General features: G+C 50.5%; 1 protein-coding gene across 2 annotated transcripts in view; it reads left to right on the top strand.

The window, feature by feature from the left end:
* The window catches only part of POLR2A (RNA polymerase II subunit A), a 127,497-nt gene that overhangs the window by 95,491 nt on the left and 16,934 nt on the right, over nucleotides 1-15,072 (top strand). For both annotated transcript variants that reach the window (XM_068273793.1, XM_068273794.1), the window contains 8 exons: nucleotides 1,824-2,007; nucleotides 2,089-2,260; nucleotides 2,346-2,451; nucleotides 2,974-3,179; nucleotides 8,505-8,729; nucleotides 12,070-12,316; nucleotides 12,392-12,492; nucleotides 14,339-14,443. In XM_068273793.1, coding sequence (XP_068129894.1) covers nucleotides 1,824-2,007; nucleotides 2,089-2,260; nucleotides 2,346-2,451; nucleotides 2,974-3,179; nucleotides 8,505-8,729; nucleotides 12,070-12,316; nucleotides 12,392-12,492; nucleotides 14,339-14,443 — 1,346 coding nt within the window. The remainder of the gene's footprint in view (nucleotides 1-1,823; nucleotides 2,008-2,088; nucleotides 2,261-2,345; nucleotides 2,452-2,973; nucleotides 3,180-8,504; nucleotides 8,730-12,069; nucleotides 12,317-12,391; nucleotides 12,493-14,338; nucleotides 14,444-15,072) is intronic.

The following is a 15,072-nucleotide window of genomic DNA, read 5'->3' as shown; positions in this document are numbered from 1 at the left end:
GCGGGTGGTGGGTCAGCAGAAGTCTGTTCTGGTATCAGCAGGTGGTGGGTCAGCAGAGGTCTGTTCTGGTATCAGCAGGTGGTGGGTCAGCAGAGGTCTGTTCTGGTATCAGCAGATGGTGGGTCAGCAGAGGTCTGTTCTGGTATCAGCAGGTGGTGGGTCAGCAGAGGTCTGTTCTGGTATCAGCAGGTGGTGGGTCAGCAGAGGTCTGTTCTGGTATCAGCAGGTGGTGGATGAGCAGAGGTCTGTTCTGGTATCAGCAGGTGGTGGGTCAGCAGAGGTCTGTTCTGGTATCAGCAGGTGGTGGGTCAGCAGAAGTCTGTTCTGGTATCAGCAGGTGGTGGGTCAGCAGAAGTCTGTTCTGGTATCAGCAGGTGGTGGGTCAGCAGAGGTCTGTTCTGGTATCAGCAGGTGGTGGATGAGCAGAGGTCTGTTCTGGTATCAGCAGGTGGTGGGTCAGCAGAGGTCTGTTCTGGTATCAGCAGGTGGTGGGTCAGCAGAGGTCTGTTCTGGTATCAGCAGGTGGTGTCAGCAGACCAGCAGAGGACACTGAATCTATATCGCAGACTTTTAGCCCCTTTTCTGTAATGGGAGCTGGTCCACCTCTGCAGTCTGAGTCCCCTTATTAAAGGAATAAATGGACATTAGGGATGGATCAGTAAGATGCAAATATTTGAGTTCATGCAGGATTTATGTACATTTATCTGTAACTACAGTATTTGGCTTGAAAAGTACTAATTTAATCCTTGGTGGGTCTTGATTGGTCCATTTTTCATGTGGCATAGATTTGCATGCAAATGTACATAATCCTGCAGGGACTTGGAGATATTTGCATGTCATTGATGATCCCTAATGGACATATACAAGCTTATGCCAATCCTCCCAAGTAAAAGTATAGTGCAGTAACTTCCGTGTCGGTTTAAGCATCATCTCCTGAGTATTAGACGCTGAATACATAATCCATGCCTGAGAAAAGAATATCTTGTCTTTGGATTATAATAGTTATGATTCATCCTTCTAAACATTCATATTTCTTTGAATAAATTCTAAATAACGGAGTTTCATAAGACCGGTGTTGATGAAAATATGACATGTACGGTAGATCTTTAATCGTCTATAAACTCTTGTGACCAAGCATCAGAGGCTCTCCCCGGCATCTTGTCTTCATTCAGGCTGCCAGGATCATTTCATTTACTGGCTTATCAGATCCTCTCTGAACTCTGCTCAGACGTTTAGGCTGATGCTGGTATGTTGGGGACTAGTCCAGGTGGAGGGAGATGTATTGCGTTTACGGCAGCTCTTAGTGCAGTTTATGACTTCAGCAGAAGGGTAAACCGTTTTGGCAATTAGTTCTTTCGCCCATTGCCGTTTAGAGAGAGAGAAAGCGGACTTGTCAGCTCTAAAGAGCATTTTCTGGTTTCAAGAGACACAAACTTTATGGACAACTCTGCTGTTCCCAGTGGATGATTTGTGCTGAATTTGGACAAATGGTGTATTGTCACAGTAATGGGGGTTAATAAACTAAAGATACGTCAGGTGTAGAGTACATGCATGAGACAATCAGTGAAACGAGGGGCAGAAGAGCCATAAGGCTTATAATCTAAGATGTGTAGGGACACAGGATATTGTATGAGGGAAGAGGACCTGTCCCATAAGGCTTACAATATGAGGAAAGAAACACAAGATACGATAGGAGGGTAGAGGACCTGTCCCATCAGGCTTACAATCTAAAATGTGTGGGGGCACAGCATACAGTAGTAGCGGTGGAGATGATCCTGGGCCTTGTACACTTCGCTCACCCATCTCCTGGCTTTTCTCTTCAGGTTATATCCAGCGGCGTCTTATTAAGTCTATGGAGTCGGTAATGGTGAAGTATGACGCTACAGTACGTAACTCTATCAATCAGGTGGTCCAGCTCCGGTATGGGGAGGACGGATTGGCTGGTGAGGGAGTGGAGTTCCAAAATTTGGCAACCTTGAAACCCTCCAACAAAGCGTTTGAGAAGAAGTGAGTGTTGGGGCTCTGGTCTGGGCTTGTTCTGTCCTCCTACTGGTAGATTCCAGCGTTCCTGATGTGATTCTTCCACAGGTTCCGGTTTGATTATACGAATGAGCGAGCTTTGCGCAGGACCTTACAAGAAGAGGTGGTGAAGGACATTCTGAGCAATGCTCACATTCAGAATGAACTGGAAAAAGAATTTGAAAAGATGAGAGAAGACAGGGAGGTTCTGAGAGTTATTTTCCCCACTGGAGACAGCAAGGTGAGTATTGCTTCTGTTGCTGCTGTTAATAGCATACTTTGTAGACTTCAAGATGTGCTGAGTGTCTTTTATCATCTACTAACAGGTCGTCCTTCCATGTAACCTGCTGAGAATGATCTGGAATGCTCAGAAGATCTTTCACATAAATACAAGAATGCCGTCCGATCTTCACCCCATTAAAGTAGTGGACGGTGAGTGTACAATAGGGTTGTGTGGTGGGGGGAGGTCCCCTCATTCTCTAACCTTTACAGAGTATTGGTGTAACCACTCACTGTGCTTCTCTGTCCTATCACCTCCTCTTATTGCATACCTATGAAACGGCTGCCGGGAGATGCAGAGAAACTGCTCACCCTGCTCCTGCACATGTCCCGGCGGTGTTAATTACTATTCCCCCTCTAGGCGCCATAGATGGTGGGGAAAGACTTAATTCAGCTTCTAGCTATTGCTGGTGGCCGAATTAGTGTTTTTGTAGTAATTTGTGCTACATCTTTTGACGGTGCCCAAATTACTCACTGAGCGCCGCTATAGCCGTAATTCCTATTACGGCCTATGGTGGCGCCAGCTGCACCCAAATCTCTTGTGCTCTTTTTATAGCCCTCGCTCTTATTCCCTACCCTTCCATTCTTGATTTGTTTCTGCTGTAACCGGTCACTGCCTCTGTCCTGCTCCTCCTCTCATGGTTTCATGTCTTATTTCTCTCTCTGGTCTCCCAGGTGTGAAAGATCTCAGTAAGAAGCTGGTGATTGTGAATGGAGACGATCCTTTGAGTCGGCAGGCTCAGGAGAATGCAACTCTTCTTTTTAATATCCACTTGCGCTCTACGTTGTGCAGCAAACGAATGATAGAAGAATTTCGGCTTAGTGGAGAGGCATATGATTGGCTGCTGGGAGAGATTGAGTCCAAGTTCAACCAAGCCATTGTACGTATCCTAATTGTTTAAATGTTTTTAAAGGACTTACGAGGCCAACTGTGTAAAAAAAGTTAATTACTTGCCTCTCCGTTTCAGGCACGGAGGACGCCGTCCGTGCCGCTCCGCCGGGTCCCCCCGCTCATTATCCCCACGGCCCGGGTCGGGCTCTCCTTCTCCTCCAAAGATGGCCGCTTCCTCTGGCCGCAGCTGCGAAGTCCGCCTGGCCGCGAATGCGGCTGCGCAGCTCTAGGGCCAACCCCTCCGATCCACGCTACGTAGCGTGGATCGGAGGGGTTGGCCCTAGAGCTGCGCAGCCGCGGCCAGAGGAAGCGGCCATCTTTGGAGGGGAAGGAGAGCCCAGGCCGTGGGGTCGGGAGCCGGCCCGGGGGGGATAATGAGCGGGGGGACCCGGCGGAGTGGCGCGGACGGCGTCCTCCGTGCCTGAAACGGAGAGGCAAGTAATTAACTTTTTTTTTACACAGTTGGCCTCGTTAGTCCTTTAAGTTGCTTTCTCTCTTTCCTGACCATCTCCTCTAATGGGCTTGCAAAAAAGTTCCCACCTACAGCTCCTCATCTCCCTCAGCACCTGACCACCTTCTCATTGGCTTGCAGGAAGTCCCCACCCTCAGCTCCTTCTCATCTCTCTCCGCACCCAGTCCACCTTCTCATGGGCTTGCAGGTAGTCCCTACCTACAGCGCCCTCCCAGCACCTGACCACCTTCTCATGGGCTTGCAGGAAGTCCCCACCTACAGCGCCCGCTCAGCACCTGACCACCTTCTCATGGGCTTTGCAGGAAGTCCCCACCCTCAGCTCCTTCTCCTCTCCCTCAGCACCTGACCACCTTCTCATGGGCTTGCAGGAAGTGCCCACCTACAGCTCCCTCTCAGCACCTGACCACCTTCTCATGGGCTTCCAGGATGTCCCCACCCTCAGCTCCTCAGCACCTGACCACCTTTTCATGGGCTTGCAGGAAGTGCCCACCTACAGCTCCCTCTCAGCACCTGACCACCTTCTCATGAGCTTCCAGGATGTCCCCACCCTCAGCTCCTTCTCTCCCTCAGCACCTGACCACCTTCTCATGGGCTTGCAGGAAGTGCCCACCTACAGCTCCCTCTCAGCACCTGACCACCTTCTCATGGGCTTGCAGGAAGTCCCCACCCTCAGCTCCTTCTCATCTCTCTCCGCACTTAGTCCACCTTCTCATGGGCTTGCAGGTAGTCCCTACCTACAGCGCCCTCCCAGCACCTGACCACCTTCTCATGGGCTTGCAGGAAGTCCCCACCTACAGCGCCCGCTCAGCACCTGACCACCTTCTCATGGGCTTTGCAGGAAGTCCCCACCCTCAGCTCCTTCTCCTCTCCCTCAGCACCTGACCACCTTCTTATGGACTTGCAGGAAGTACCCACCTACAGCTCCCTCTCAGCACCTGACCACCTTCTCATGGGCTTGCAGGAAGTCCCCACCCTCAGATCCTTTTCATCTCCCTCAGCACCTGACCACCTTCTCATGGGCTTGCAGGAAGTACCCACCTACAGCTCCCTCTCAGCACCTGACCACCTTCTCATGGGCTTCCAGGATGTCCCCACCCTCAGCTCCTCAGCACCTGACCACCTTTTCATGGGCTTGCAGGAAATGCCCACCTACAGCTCCCTCTCAGCACCTGACCACCTTCTCATGAGCTTCCAGGATGTCCCCACCCTCAGCTCCTTCTCTCCCTCAGCACCTGACCACCTTCTCATGGGCTTGCAGGAAGTGCCCACCTACAGCTCCCTCTCAGCACCTGACCACCTTCTCATGGGCTTGCAGGAAGTCCCCACCCTCAGCTCCCTCTCCTCTCCCTTATCAAAACCTGTGCAGTTCTTGCCTTTTGCATGATCGCTAACTCCGTAAAGGATCAAGCCTTTATAGCGTTGCTATGATATAAATCCAGCATAGCGGGGTATAACAAATTATAGATTGACGGTATACCTTGAAAGGAATCAGAGCATTCAGTATTTGATTTTATATGAAAAATTGTATTAGCTGATCATACAGCATATACACAAAATATGAACAGTTCCAAGTAGCGTTTCCTTTTTAACGGTATTCCATCTCATCAGGCCTTTATAGCCAAGCAATCATTAATCTTCTAAATACAGTCAAAAAAAATGTAAAACCGTTATGTAGAATAGGATCAAAATTAGTCTCACCCGCATTGGTAGCTGTGTAAAAACTTGTCGTTAAAAGTTCTTTTCTTATGCCATTTTTTAACAGAACTTCTTGCTAACATCTTAACAGAACTTAATGCTGAAAAATGAATAAAGTAAATCACCAGAACATTAACCTCCTGGGCGTTACGGACTAGCTCAGCTTGTCCAGTAGCGCCGCAGGGCACCGCTCAGGCCCTGGTGGGCCGATTTGGACAAATTTTTTTTTTTCAAACACGCAGCTAGCACTTTGCTAGCTGCGCGTTTGTTCGGAGCGCTGCCGATCTGCTGCTACCCGCCTCGAAAGAGGCAGACCCCTTGCACAGCCTGGCCAATCACCGCCAGGCTGCGCTATGGGGTGGATCGGGACTCCCCCTGATGTCACGACATCGATGACGTCATCGCGATCATAGCCATGGCGACGGGAAGCCCATACAGGAAATCCCGTTCAGAACCCTGTTGGGAATATGCGCCGCCGGCAATCGGAGGGGCTGGGCGGACGCCGCACGGAGGGGGGGAATCATGTAGCTAGCACTAGGCTAGCTACATGTAAAAAAATAAAAATAAATTAGGTGAAAAAAACCCTCCCGCGGCCGTGCGACGACAATAATCAGAACGCCCAGCGGGTTAAGCATATTGCCCCTTATCTGTCATCTCTTCATCACCTAGAACCACGTGTGGGAAGGTAGCTTCTGACTTGTAGCCGTGTAGGTGTCTTTCAGAAGAGATTGTCTGGATAGCTCTCTAACCACCTATTTTTATACAGTAGATCCAATATGGCCGCTTAACTCATAATTTCCCTCAATCTCTGGTTCTGATTGGCTGAGATTTCCTTTTCCTTATTTAACGTATCTGTGGGAATTGGTGGAGTTTGGGACATTTAGAAATACGGACATTTGCTTATGGGGTCTGTTTGACAGAGTTCATTAACAATGGACATCACCAGCCATCTTGACCTGCTGATTGACTTCATTGTCCTAGATATTAGGACTTTGTATTGTATCTTATGTCTCTCTAATTAGTTTGGAATGTCTGTCCTTTTCCAGAAATGGAGTAAAGCAAATGCTTATTCAAGTGTACAGGGCTTCAGCCAATATACTCATTTAAATATAAAGCTGATTATATCATTCTTAAAACTATCATATCCTTCATAATAAAACCCCTTTGTCTCTGCGTCGGTGTGTGTTTGTGTGTCCCTGAGTTTGCACTACTGCGCATTTGCTGCAGGGACACCCTTTGGACGGAGCAGGACAGCCAGGGGGCAGGTGGACGGGTGCGTGCAGGACAGCCAGGGGGCAAGTGGACGGGTGCGTGCAGGACAGCCAGGGGGCAGGTGGACGGAGCAGGACAGCCAGGGGGCAGGTGGACGGAGCAGGACAGCCAGGGGGCAAGTGGACGGGTGCGTGCAGGACAGCCAGGGGGCAAGTGGACGGAGCAGGACAGCCAGGAGGCAGGTGGACGGGTGCGTGCAGGACAGCCAGGGGGCAGGTGGACGGGTGCGTGCAGGACAGCCAGGGGGCAGGTGGACGGGTTGGCCGTGGTGACAGACCTAGCCCGTTTTATAATTGCAGAGATATAATTGCATAGTATAACATGATTTGAAACCATTTTTTATATATTTGAACAAATACATTCTTTAAAAAATTCCACTGGCAGGTGTCAATATTTAATAATTTTTAAATAGGAAAACCCTTATTTTTTATAAAGTAGTATTAAAGCGGATCCGAGATGAAAAACTAACTATAACAAGTAACTAATCTATATATCTTATCTAAAGTTTAGATAATTTACACAGCAAATCTAGCTGCAAACGGCTGTAATAGAATACAAATATTTCTTCCTGTGATACAATGACAGCAGCCATGTTGTTTGTAAACATTACACAGAGCAAGCTTATCTGCATCTTCAGCACTCAGCCTGTGAAAAAAAAAAACAATCCCCCCTCCTCCTCCCCTCTGCCTCTGAAATCTCTGGCTAGTAATACCTCCCCCTCCTGCCCAGACTGAGCTCCCATGAGCCCTTGCTACTGTCTGAAAGTGCCTTGGCTCTCTGAAAACCTGTGGGCGTAGCTTATTTAGTTTATAGGAAATTAGAGCATTAAAACAAAAAAGTATTTGGCTTGAGGAATGCCCTATAAACAATAGGAAAGGAACACAATTATGCAATGAGTAAAAGTTCATCTCGGATCCACTTTAAAGTGTACCAGAGCTGTTATGATAGTAAGATTTGATACTTACGCAAGGCTTCCTCCAGCCCCATAAGCACATGTGAATCCCTCGCCGTCCTCCCCCCGCAATCAGCCCCAGGAACTGGTCAGGGTCTTCTGCACATGCGTGCCAACCTTCTTCTCCTGACCGCCTCATCTTATAGGCTGTTCAGAAGCCTCCCTGACCCTCCCCTCCCTCTGTGCCACTGTCTTAACCGGTGCCAGGCAACACATAGCGATTCCACATGGGAATGATTTTATATCTTACAGTATCTACAGCAGGGGTCTCAGACTCCCGGCCCATGGGCCATTTGCGGCCCTCGATGCAATATTTTGTGGCCCACGCCGGCAAAAGCTTCCTTATAGTTCGCTTCAGTGCTCCCAAGTAATCCGCTGCATCGGGCTGCAGAGCCCCCAGGGGCAATCTGCCGGCATTTTCTGGAAGGGGCAGAGCTTTCAGCTTCAGCTCTGCCCCTCCTGACGTCCATCGCGGCGCATTGCCGCCTCTGCCCGCCCCTCTCACTCTTCCTTCGTAGAGAGGGGCGGGCAGAGGCGGCGATGCGCCGCAATTGACATCAGGAGGGGCAGAGCTGAAGCTGAAAGCTCTGCCCCTTCCAGGAAATGCCGGCGGATTGTCCCCTGGGCGATTTGGGGGCACAGCAGCCCTCATTTTGCAGCGTGGACACGGTGGATCACTTGTAATGGGAGCACTGAAGCGAACTATAAGGTAAAATAGGCAAAATAGTTCGCTTCAGTGTGAATTTGATTTTTAAATAAACATCAATGCAAGGGGCGGGGGGAGCTGCTGATTGACTTTTTTTTGTAAAATCCCTTATGCGGCCCAGCTTCATCCTGACTTTGCCTCCTGCGGCCCTGAGGTAAATTGACTTTGAGACCCCTGATCTACAGGCTTTTATTTCTACATGTCTGTAATCTTTCAGGCTCATCCAGGCGAGATGGTTGGTGCACTGGCCGCTCAGTCCCTTGGAGAACCCGCCACTCAGATGACACTGAACACTTTCCATTATGCTGGTGTCTCAGCCAAGAACGTCACCCTGGGAGTCCCACGTCTAAAGGAGCTCATCAACATTTCCAAGAAACCAAAAACTCCTTCCCTGACAGTCTTTCTGCTGGGGCAGTCTGCTCGAGATGCGGAGCGTGCAAAGGTGAGACCAGCCTTTCACTGACCATTGGGCGCACCCCACCAAAGCCCTCTGGTAAAGGAAAGGGTAGCAACGCAAACTTTATGCTGCAACATGTCCAAGTGATGATTTCTATCCATTCTTGGCCAAAATCTATCAAAGCTATCAGACCAGATGGAAAATCTCGATTTGTGTGACCAGAGCAGCCTTGGATCAACGGCCCATAGATTGGTTTCATTAAATCCTATAAGCAGTGTGTGGGAAGGATTGGTCCACTTCTGGTGGCAATCAATTTTTTCAACATTCCTTTTTATTGAATTTAACCACTTCTCAACCACAGGGTTTTTCACCTAAAAACCACAGCAATTTTAACATTTCAGGGAGGCAAGGGTTAATGGGGGTATACCGTACTTTCCGCCGTATAAGACGCACTTTTTCTCCCCAAAAAATGGGGTGAAAAAGTCCCTGCGTCTTATACGGCAAAGGCAGGGAATCCCCGACTTCCCGAACGCCCGCCGATGCAAACCGCCGCCACATCGGGGATTCCCTGCCTGTGTGCGGTGTCCTGTCTCCTCCACCTGTCACTTCTGTGTTGTGGCCATAGTCCCCCTGTCCCCTGCATGTGTCCGCTCCCTCCCCTTGCGTTGTGTGCCCCCCCCCCCCGGGTGTTTATCCGCAGCTGCTTACCTCAGCCATCATGCCCGCGTGGACTGCAGACCTCCTTCTTCTATGTGCGGCTTCCTCTAGTGCCGGCTTCTAATGACGCGTCATCGATGACACGTCATTAGAAGCCGGCACTAGTGGAAGCCGCACACAAAAGCCGGAGGTTTGCAGTCCACGCGGGCATGATGGCTGAGGTAAGCAGCTGCCGATAAACACCCGGGGGGGCCACACAACGCAAGGGGAGGGAGCGGACACATGCAGGGGACTATGGCCACACAACGCAAGGGGAGGGGGCGGACACGCAGGGGACAGGGGGACCATGGCCACACAACGCAAGGGGAGGGGGCGGGGAGCCGCTGACACATGCAGGGGACAGGAGGACCATGGGGGAGGAAAGACATAGGGGGTGACATGGAAGTGACAGGAGGAGACGTGGACTTCAGGGGAGACAGAAGGAGACATGGTGGGGGTGACAGGAGGACACATGGGCTGACAGGAGCGCCATGGGGGAATCAGAAAGGACAGGAGGACCATATGGGAGACATGGTGGGGGTGACAGGAGGACACATGGGCTGACAGGAGGACCATGGGGTGACAGGAGGAGACATGGGGGTGACAGGAGGAGACATGGGGGTGACAGGAGGAGACATGGGGGTGACAGGAGGACCATGGGGTGACAGGAGGACCATGGGGTGACAGGAGGACCATGGGGGAGACATGGAGGGGGAGGCAGGAGTATGCATGGGGGTGAGAGGAGGACCATGGGGTGGGGGCATGAGGATGCATGGGGGACACATAAGACCAGGTGGAGACATGGTGGGGGTGACAGAAGGACACTGGGGGAGACAGGAGGAGACATGGGGAGACATAAGGACACATGGGGGACACAGGAGGATACCATTTGAGGTATAACTTCTACAAGGCGCTCCTGGAATATGGACGCACCAGGTTTAGTATTTTTTTTCTTGTTTTTGCCCTCTAAACCTGGGTGCGTCTTATATTCCGGAGTGTCTTATACGGCGCGAAATACGGTTTTTTTTTTTTTTTTTAAATCCTTACTGATGCTGATCACTCACTAATGCTGTGTTAGTTATCTGAGATCCTCTCACGAGTGATCTCAGTAACTGTAACAGCATAATGACTGATACAATGTTTACACACATTCTGAATGAATGAGCACTGGCATTTGCTTTGGCAGTGCTCATTCAAACTTGCAAGCACTTTGATTGGCTTTGTGAACACCTGTTCACATCTGCCAATCACGGACCAGCGGGTGCCAGACGCATACGCGATCGCGCACAGCAGGAAAATAAACAGGAGTTGCTTATCTACGCCCCTGTGACTGAATTTTAAAGGGGAGTAGATAACCACTTAGCAACCTCTGCCACGCTTAAGTAATAGAAAACAATTTGACTTCTCTTTGAGAAATTATACCAATAATGCAATATTCAGACTTTTATTCTGCACAAAAAATTGACTCTGTTGAACAGTTGGCGCCGCTATGGCCTTAATTCACATTACAGCATGTGGCGGTGCCCATATTGCTGGCGCAGTTCTAAGCTGAGATTCGCTGTCTCCCCTTAGTGTGGGTTTGCACAGACTTTTTCATGGCGGTAAACGACTGCCTTGTTGTTTCTGGAAGGATCCGCTAACCGCGGCACTTCCGTGTCCCCCTGCAGGGGTCAAAAAGTCACGCAAAAACCAGATGTGAGTCACCACCGGAAGTTGGTGGAAGCTTTCCTGCTCGCTTCCAGACGTGCCCGCCTGAAGCAGCCCTTGTGTGGAAATGGTCCTGCTGACAAACCAGGATGATATTGCAGCTTATTTTCTGGTCTTTTGGTTGAGCTCTTATTTTCTGGTCTTTTGGTTGAGCTCTTATTGTTATAAATCACCTTTTGCTCCGGTACCAGCAAACTCACCAGCAAGAGTTGCAAACACGACTCATCACAGCAAGCAGGAGATAGACTTTCGTAGGTGTCTTCAAAGTCTGATGGTTTATTAAGTACACAGATATACAGATACTCCTCTCTACATGTTGTTACATCTTAGCGAAGCAATCATTCTTTAAGTCCATTTTCGTTACAAGCTCTTGACTAACCTTCCTCCTGAATGTTAGTCAGGTTATCTTCTTTCTATACTAAGTTGCGTCTAAACTAAATATATACAGCATACAAGATAAACCAACGAGACATAAATAAATATATATAAGTAAAGGGTTCTAGCCAGTAGATAGAAAGCAAGAGTGCCCTCCGTTGGCAACTCATGACCTTTAATACTGACCAGGAAAGAGTTAACTGTGTCATCATCTGAACCCTCCCCCTAAACCTAGGATTGGTTCAGATCCCTTGTGATGTCATGATACACATCTACTTACTTAATATTTTATGAGCCCCCTTGCTCCAGTTGCAGGAATGTTATGTTTTATAAATATGGCCCATGTTGATTGTTCCCGTAGTCCATTTGTCTGGGGCAGTGTAGGCCTAAGACCTTGTACTAGGAACATCGTCTCAGTATCTGCTTGTATCATCTGCTTCAAGCAGACACTGAGATGCTTCTGCCTGCAGCACGAGAAACTCTACTTCAAGGTATACTCTGCGAACAAGCCTTTTACCTAAAACTCAGTCCAGATAACTGAGGCCTACTTAAATTTTAACACTTATTTTCTGGTCTTTTGGTTGAGCTCTATATTGTTTCTCTGCAGGATATTCTGTGCCGCTTGGAGCACACCACTCTGCGCAAGGTCACCGCTAACACTGCCATTTACTACGATCCTAATCCACAAAACACTGTGGTGACAGAAGACCAGGAGTGGGTGAACATCTACTATGAGATGCCGGACTTCGATGTGACCAGGATCTCCCCATGGCTTCTCCGAGTGGAACTGGACCGGAAACACATGACGGATCGGAAGCTGACCATGGAGCAGATCGCTGAGAAGATCAATGCTGGTGAGTTTTCTGGGGTGATGCTGAAACTCCTCCCATATTTCTCATTCTACCTTCTAATTGGCTGATCTTGTGCAGGCTTTGGAGATGATTTGAATTGTATATTTAACGACGATAATGCAGAAAAGCTGGTGCTCCGCATTCGCATCATGAACAGCGAGGAGAACAAGATGCAAGAGGTGAGATGGACTGGAAATGTGCACAAGACTTGCTCTGTATGCCCTCCCACCCATCTGCCTTCATTCCTTTCATGGCTCCTCCCCTAACCTCTCTACATACCCTCCCACCCATCAGCCTTCATTCCTCTCCTGGCTCCTCCCCTGACCTCTCTGCATAGCTACTCTACATGCCTTCCCACCCATCTGTCTTTATTCCTCTCCTGGCTCCTCCCCTGACCTCTCTACATGCCCTCCCACCCATCTGTCTTCATTCGTCTCCTGGCTCCTCCCCTGACCTCTTTACATGTCCTCCCACCCATCTACCTTCATTTCTCTCCTGGCTCCTCCCCCACAGGAAGGGAATAATGAAAAGATATTATACTTACAAACCGGGGTAGCCCCTAAGGCAACCACTGTAAAGGCAGGTGGGGCAATTAGGCCTGTCCCCACTCAGGACTAAGATGTCGCTCTCTGTGGATAGAGGAAAAAGAGGTTGTATCACCCTTCCACCAAGGGTGGATATCTTGATTTGTAAAGGTGTACAGAGGCGCCACAAGGGTAAAAAATGCTAAAATCATCTAAAACGTTCAGGAGGCGGTGGTGGACCAGCCACTCCAAAACACACAACACTGTCCATTGAGGTAGTCACAATTTAGTCACATACTTCTAGAAACTGGCAATGCGTTTTGCGGGTATATTCCCGCTTCTTCAGGCAATGACAAATAGGAGTACACGCAGTACAGTCTCAAGGTCACGATAAGCGCCTCTGTGAAGCTGCTCTACATGCCCTCCCACCCATCTGCCTTCATTCCTCTCCTGGCTCCTCCCCTAACCTCTCTACATGGCTACACTACATGCCCTCCCCCCATCTGCCTTCATTCCTCTCCTGGTTCCTCCCCTAACCTCTCTACATGGCTGCTCTACATGCCCTCCCACCCATCTGCCTTCATTCCTCTCCTGGCTCCTCCCCTAACCTCTCTACATGGCTGCTCTACATGCCCTCCCACCCATCTGCCTTCATTCCTCTCCTGGTTCCTCCCCTAACCTCTCTACATGCCCTCCCACCCATCTGCCTTCATTCATCTCCTGGCTCCTCCCCTAACCTCTCTACATGGCTGCTCTACATGCCCTCCCACCCATCTGCCTTCATTCCTCTCCTGGCTCCTCCCTTGACCTCTCTACATGGCTGCTTTACATACCCTCCGACCCATCTGCCTTCATTCCTCTCCTGGTTCCTCCCCTAACCTCTCTACATGCCCTCCCACCCATCTGCCTTCATTCATCTCCTGGCTCCTCCCCTAACCTCTCTACATGGCTGCTCTACATGCCCTCCCACCCATCTGCCTTCATTCCTCTCCTGGCTTCTCCCCTGACCTCTCTACATGGCTGCTTTACATACCCTCCGACCCATCTGCCTTTATTCCTCTCCTGGCTCCTCCCCTGACCTCTCTACATGGCTGCTTTACATGCCTTCCCACCCATCTGCCTTCATTCCTCTCCTGGCTCCTCCCCTGACCTCTCTACATGGCTGCTTTACATGCCCTCCCACCCATCTGCCTTCATTCCTCTCCTGGCTCCTCCCCTGACCTCTCTACATGGCTGCTTTACATGCCCTCCCCCCATCTGCCTTCATTCCTCCTGGCTCCTCCCCTGACCTCTCTACATGGCTGCTTTACATGCCCTACCCATCTGCCTTTATTTCCACTTCTGGCTCCTCCTCTCACCTCTCTCTATCTGCCCTTAACACCCCCCCCCCCTTACCTTCCCCAGCCTCTTCTAGTTTATCACACCTCCCCTCACCTGTCTTCCTTCCCATCGCACATTTTGTTTTTTGTTCTTCATCGCTCTTCCACTGATCTCTGTACAGGAAGAAGAGGTGGTGGATAAGATGGACGACGACGTCTTCCTGCGCTGCATAGAGTCCAATATGCTGACCGACATGACCTTACAGGGCATCGAGCAGATCAGTAAGGTATGATGACACCATTCATGGTAAATGGGTTTGATTGATGTGTATGCATGCTTCCCTCTGTTGCACCACCCACTTCCGGCATTGTCCCCTGTCTCTCCCTGTCTGGTGCTCTGTGTCCGTCTGTCTCGGCCCTACCCTCTGTCAGTCTCTGTCCGGCCCTACCTTCTGTCAGTCTCTGTCCGGCCCTACCTTCTGTCAGTCTCTGTCCGGCCCTACCCTCTGTCAGTCTCTGTCCCTCTAGGCCTTGCCCTCTGTCGGTCTCTGTCCCTCTCGCCCCAGCCCCCTGTCGGTCTCTGTCCCTCTCGCCCCAGCCCCCTGTCGGTCTCTGTCCCTCTCGGCCCAGCCCTCTGTCGGTCTCTGTCCCTCTCGGCCCAGCCCTCTGTCGGTCTCTGTCCCTCTCGGCCCAGCCCTCTGTCGGTCTCTGTCCCTCTCGGCCCAGCCCTCTGTCGGTCTCTGTCCCTCTCGGCCCAGCCCTCTGTCGGTCTCTGTCCCTCTCGGCCCAGCCCTCTGTCGGTCTCTGTCCCTCTCGGCCCAGCCCTCTGTCGGTCTCTGTCCCTCTCGGCCCAGCCCTCTGTCGGTCTCTGTCCCTCTCGGCCCAGCCCTCTGTCGGTCTCTATCCCTCTCGGGTC

The sequence above is a fragment of the Hyperolius riggenbachi genome, chromosome 3 (assembly GCF_040937935.1).
Source record: "Hyperolius riggenbachi isolate aHypRig1 chromosome 3, aHypRig1.pri, whole genome shotgun sequence".
In the NCBI taxonomy this organism is placed as follows: Eukaryota; Metazoa; Chordata; class Amphibia; order Anura; family Hyperoliidae; genus Hyperolius; species Hyperolius riggenbachi.
The sequence above is the reverse complement of the archived record's forward strand: the minus strand, read 5'-3'. Positions and strand labels throughout refer to the sequence as shown.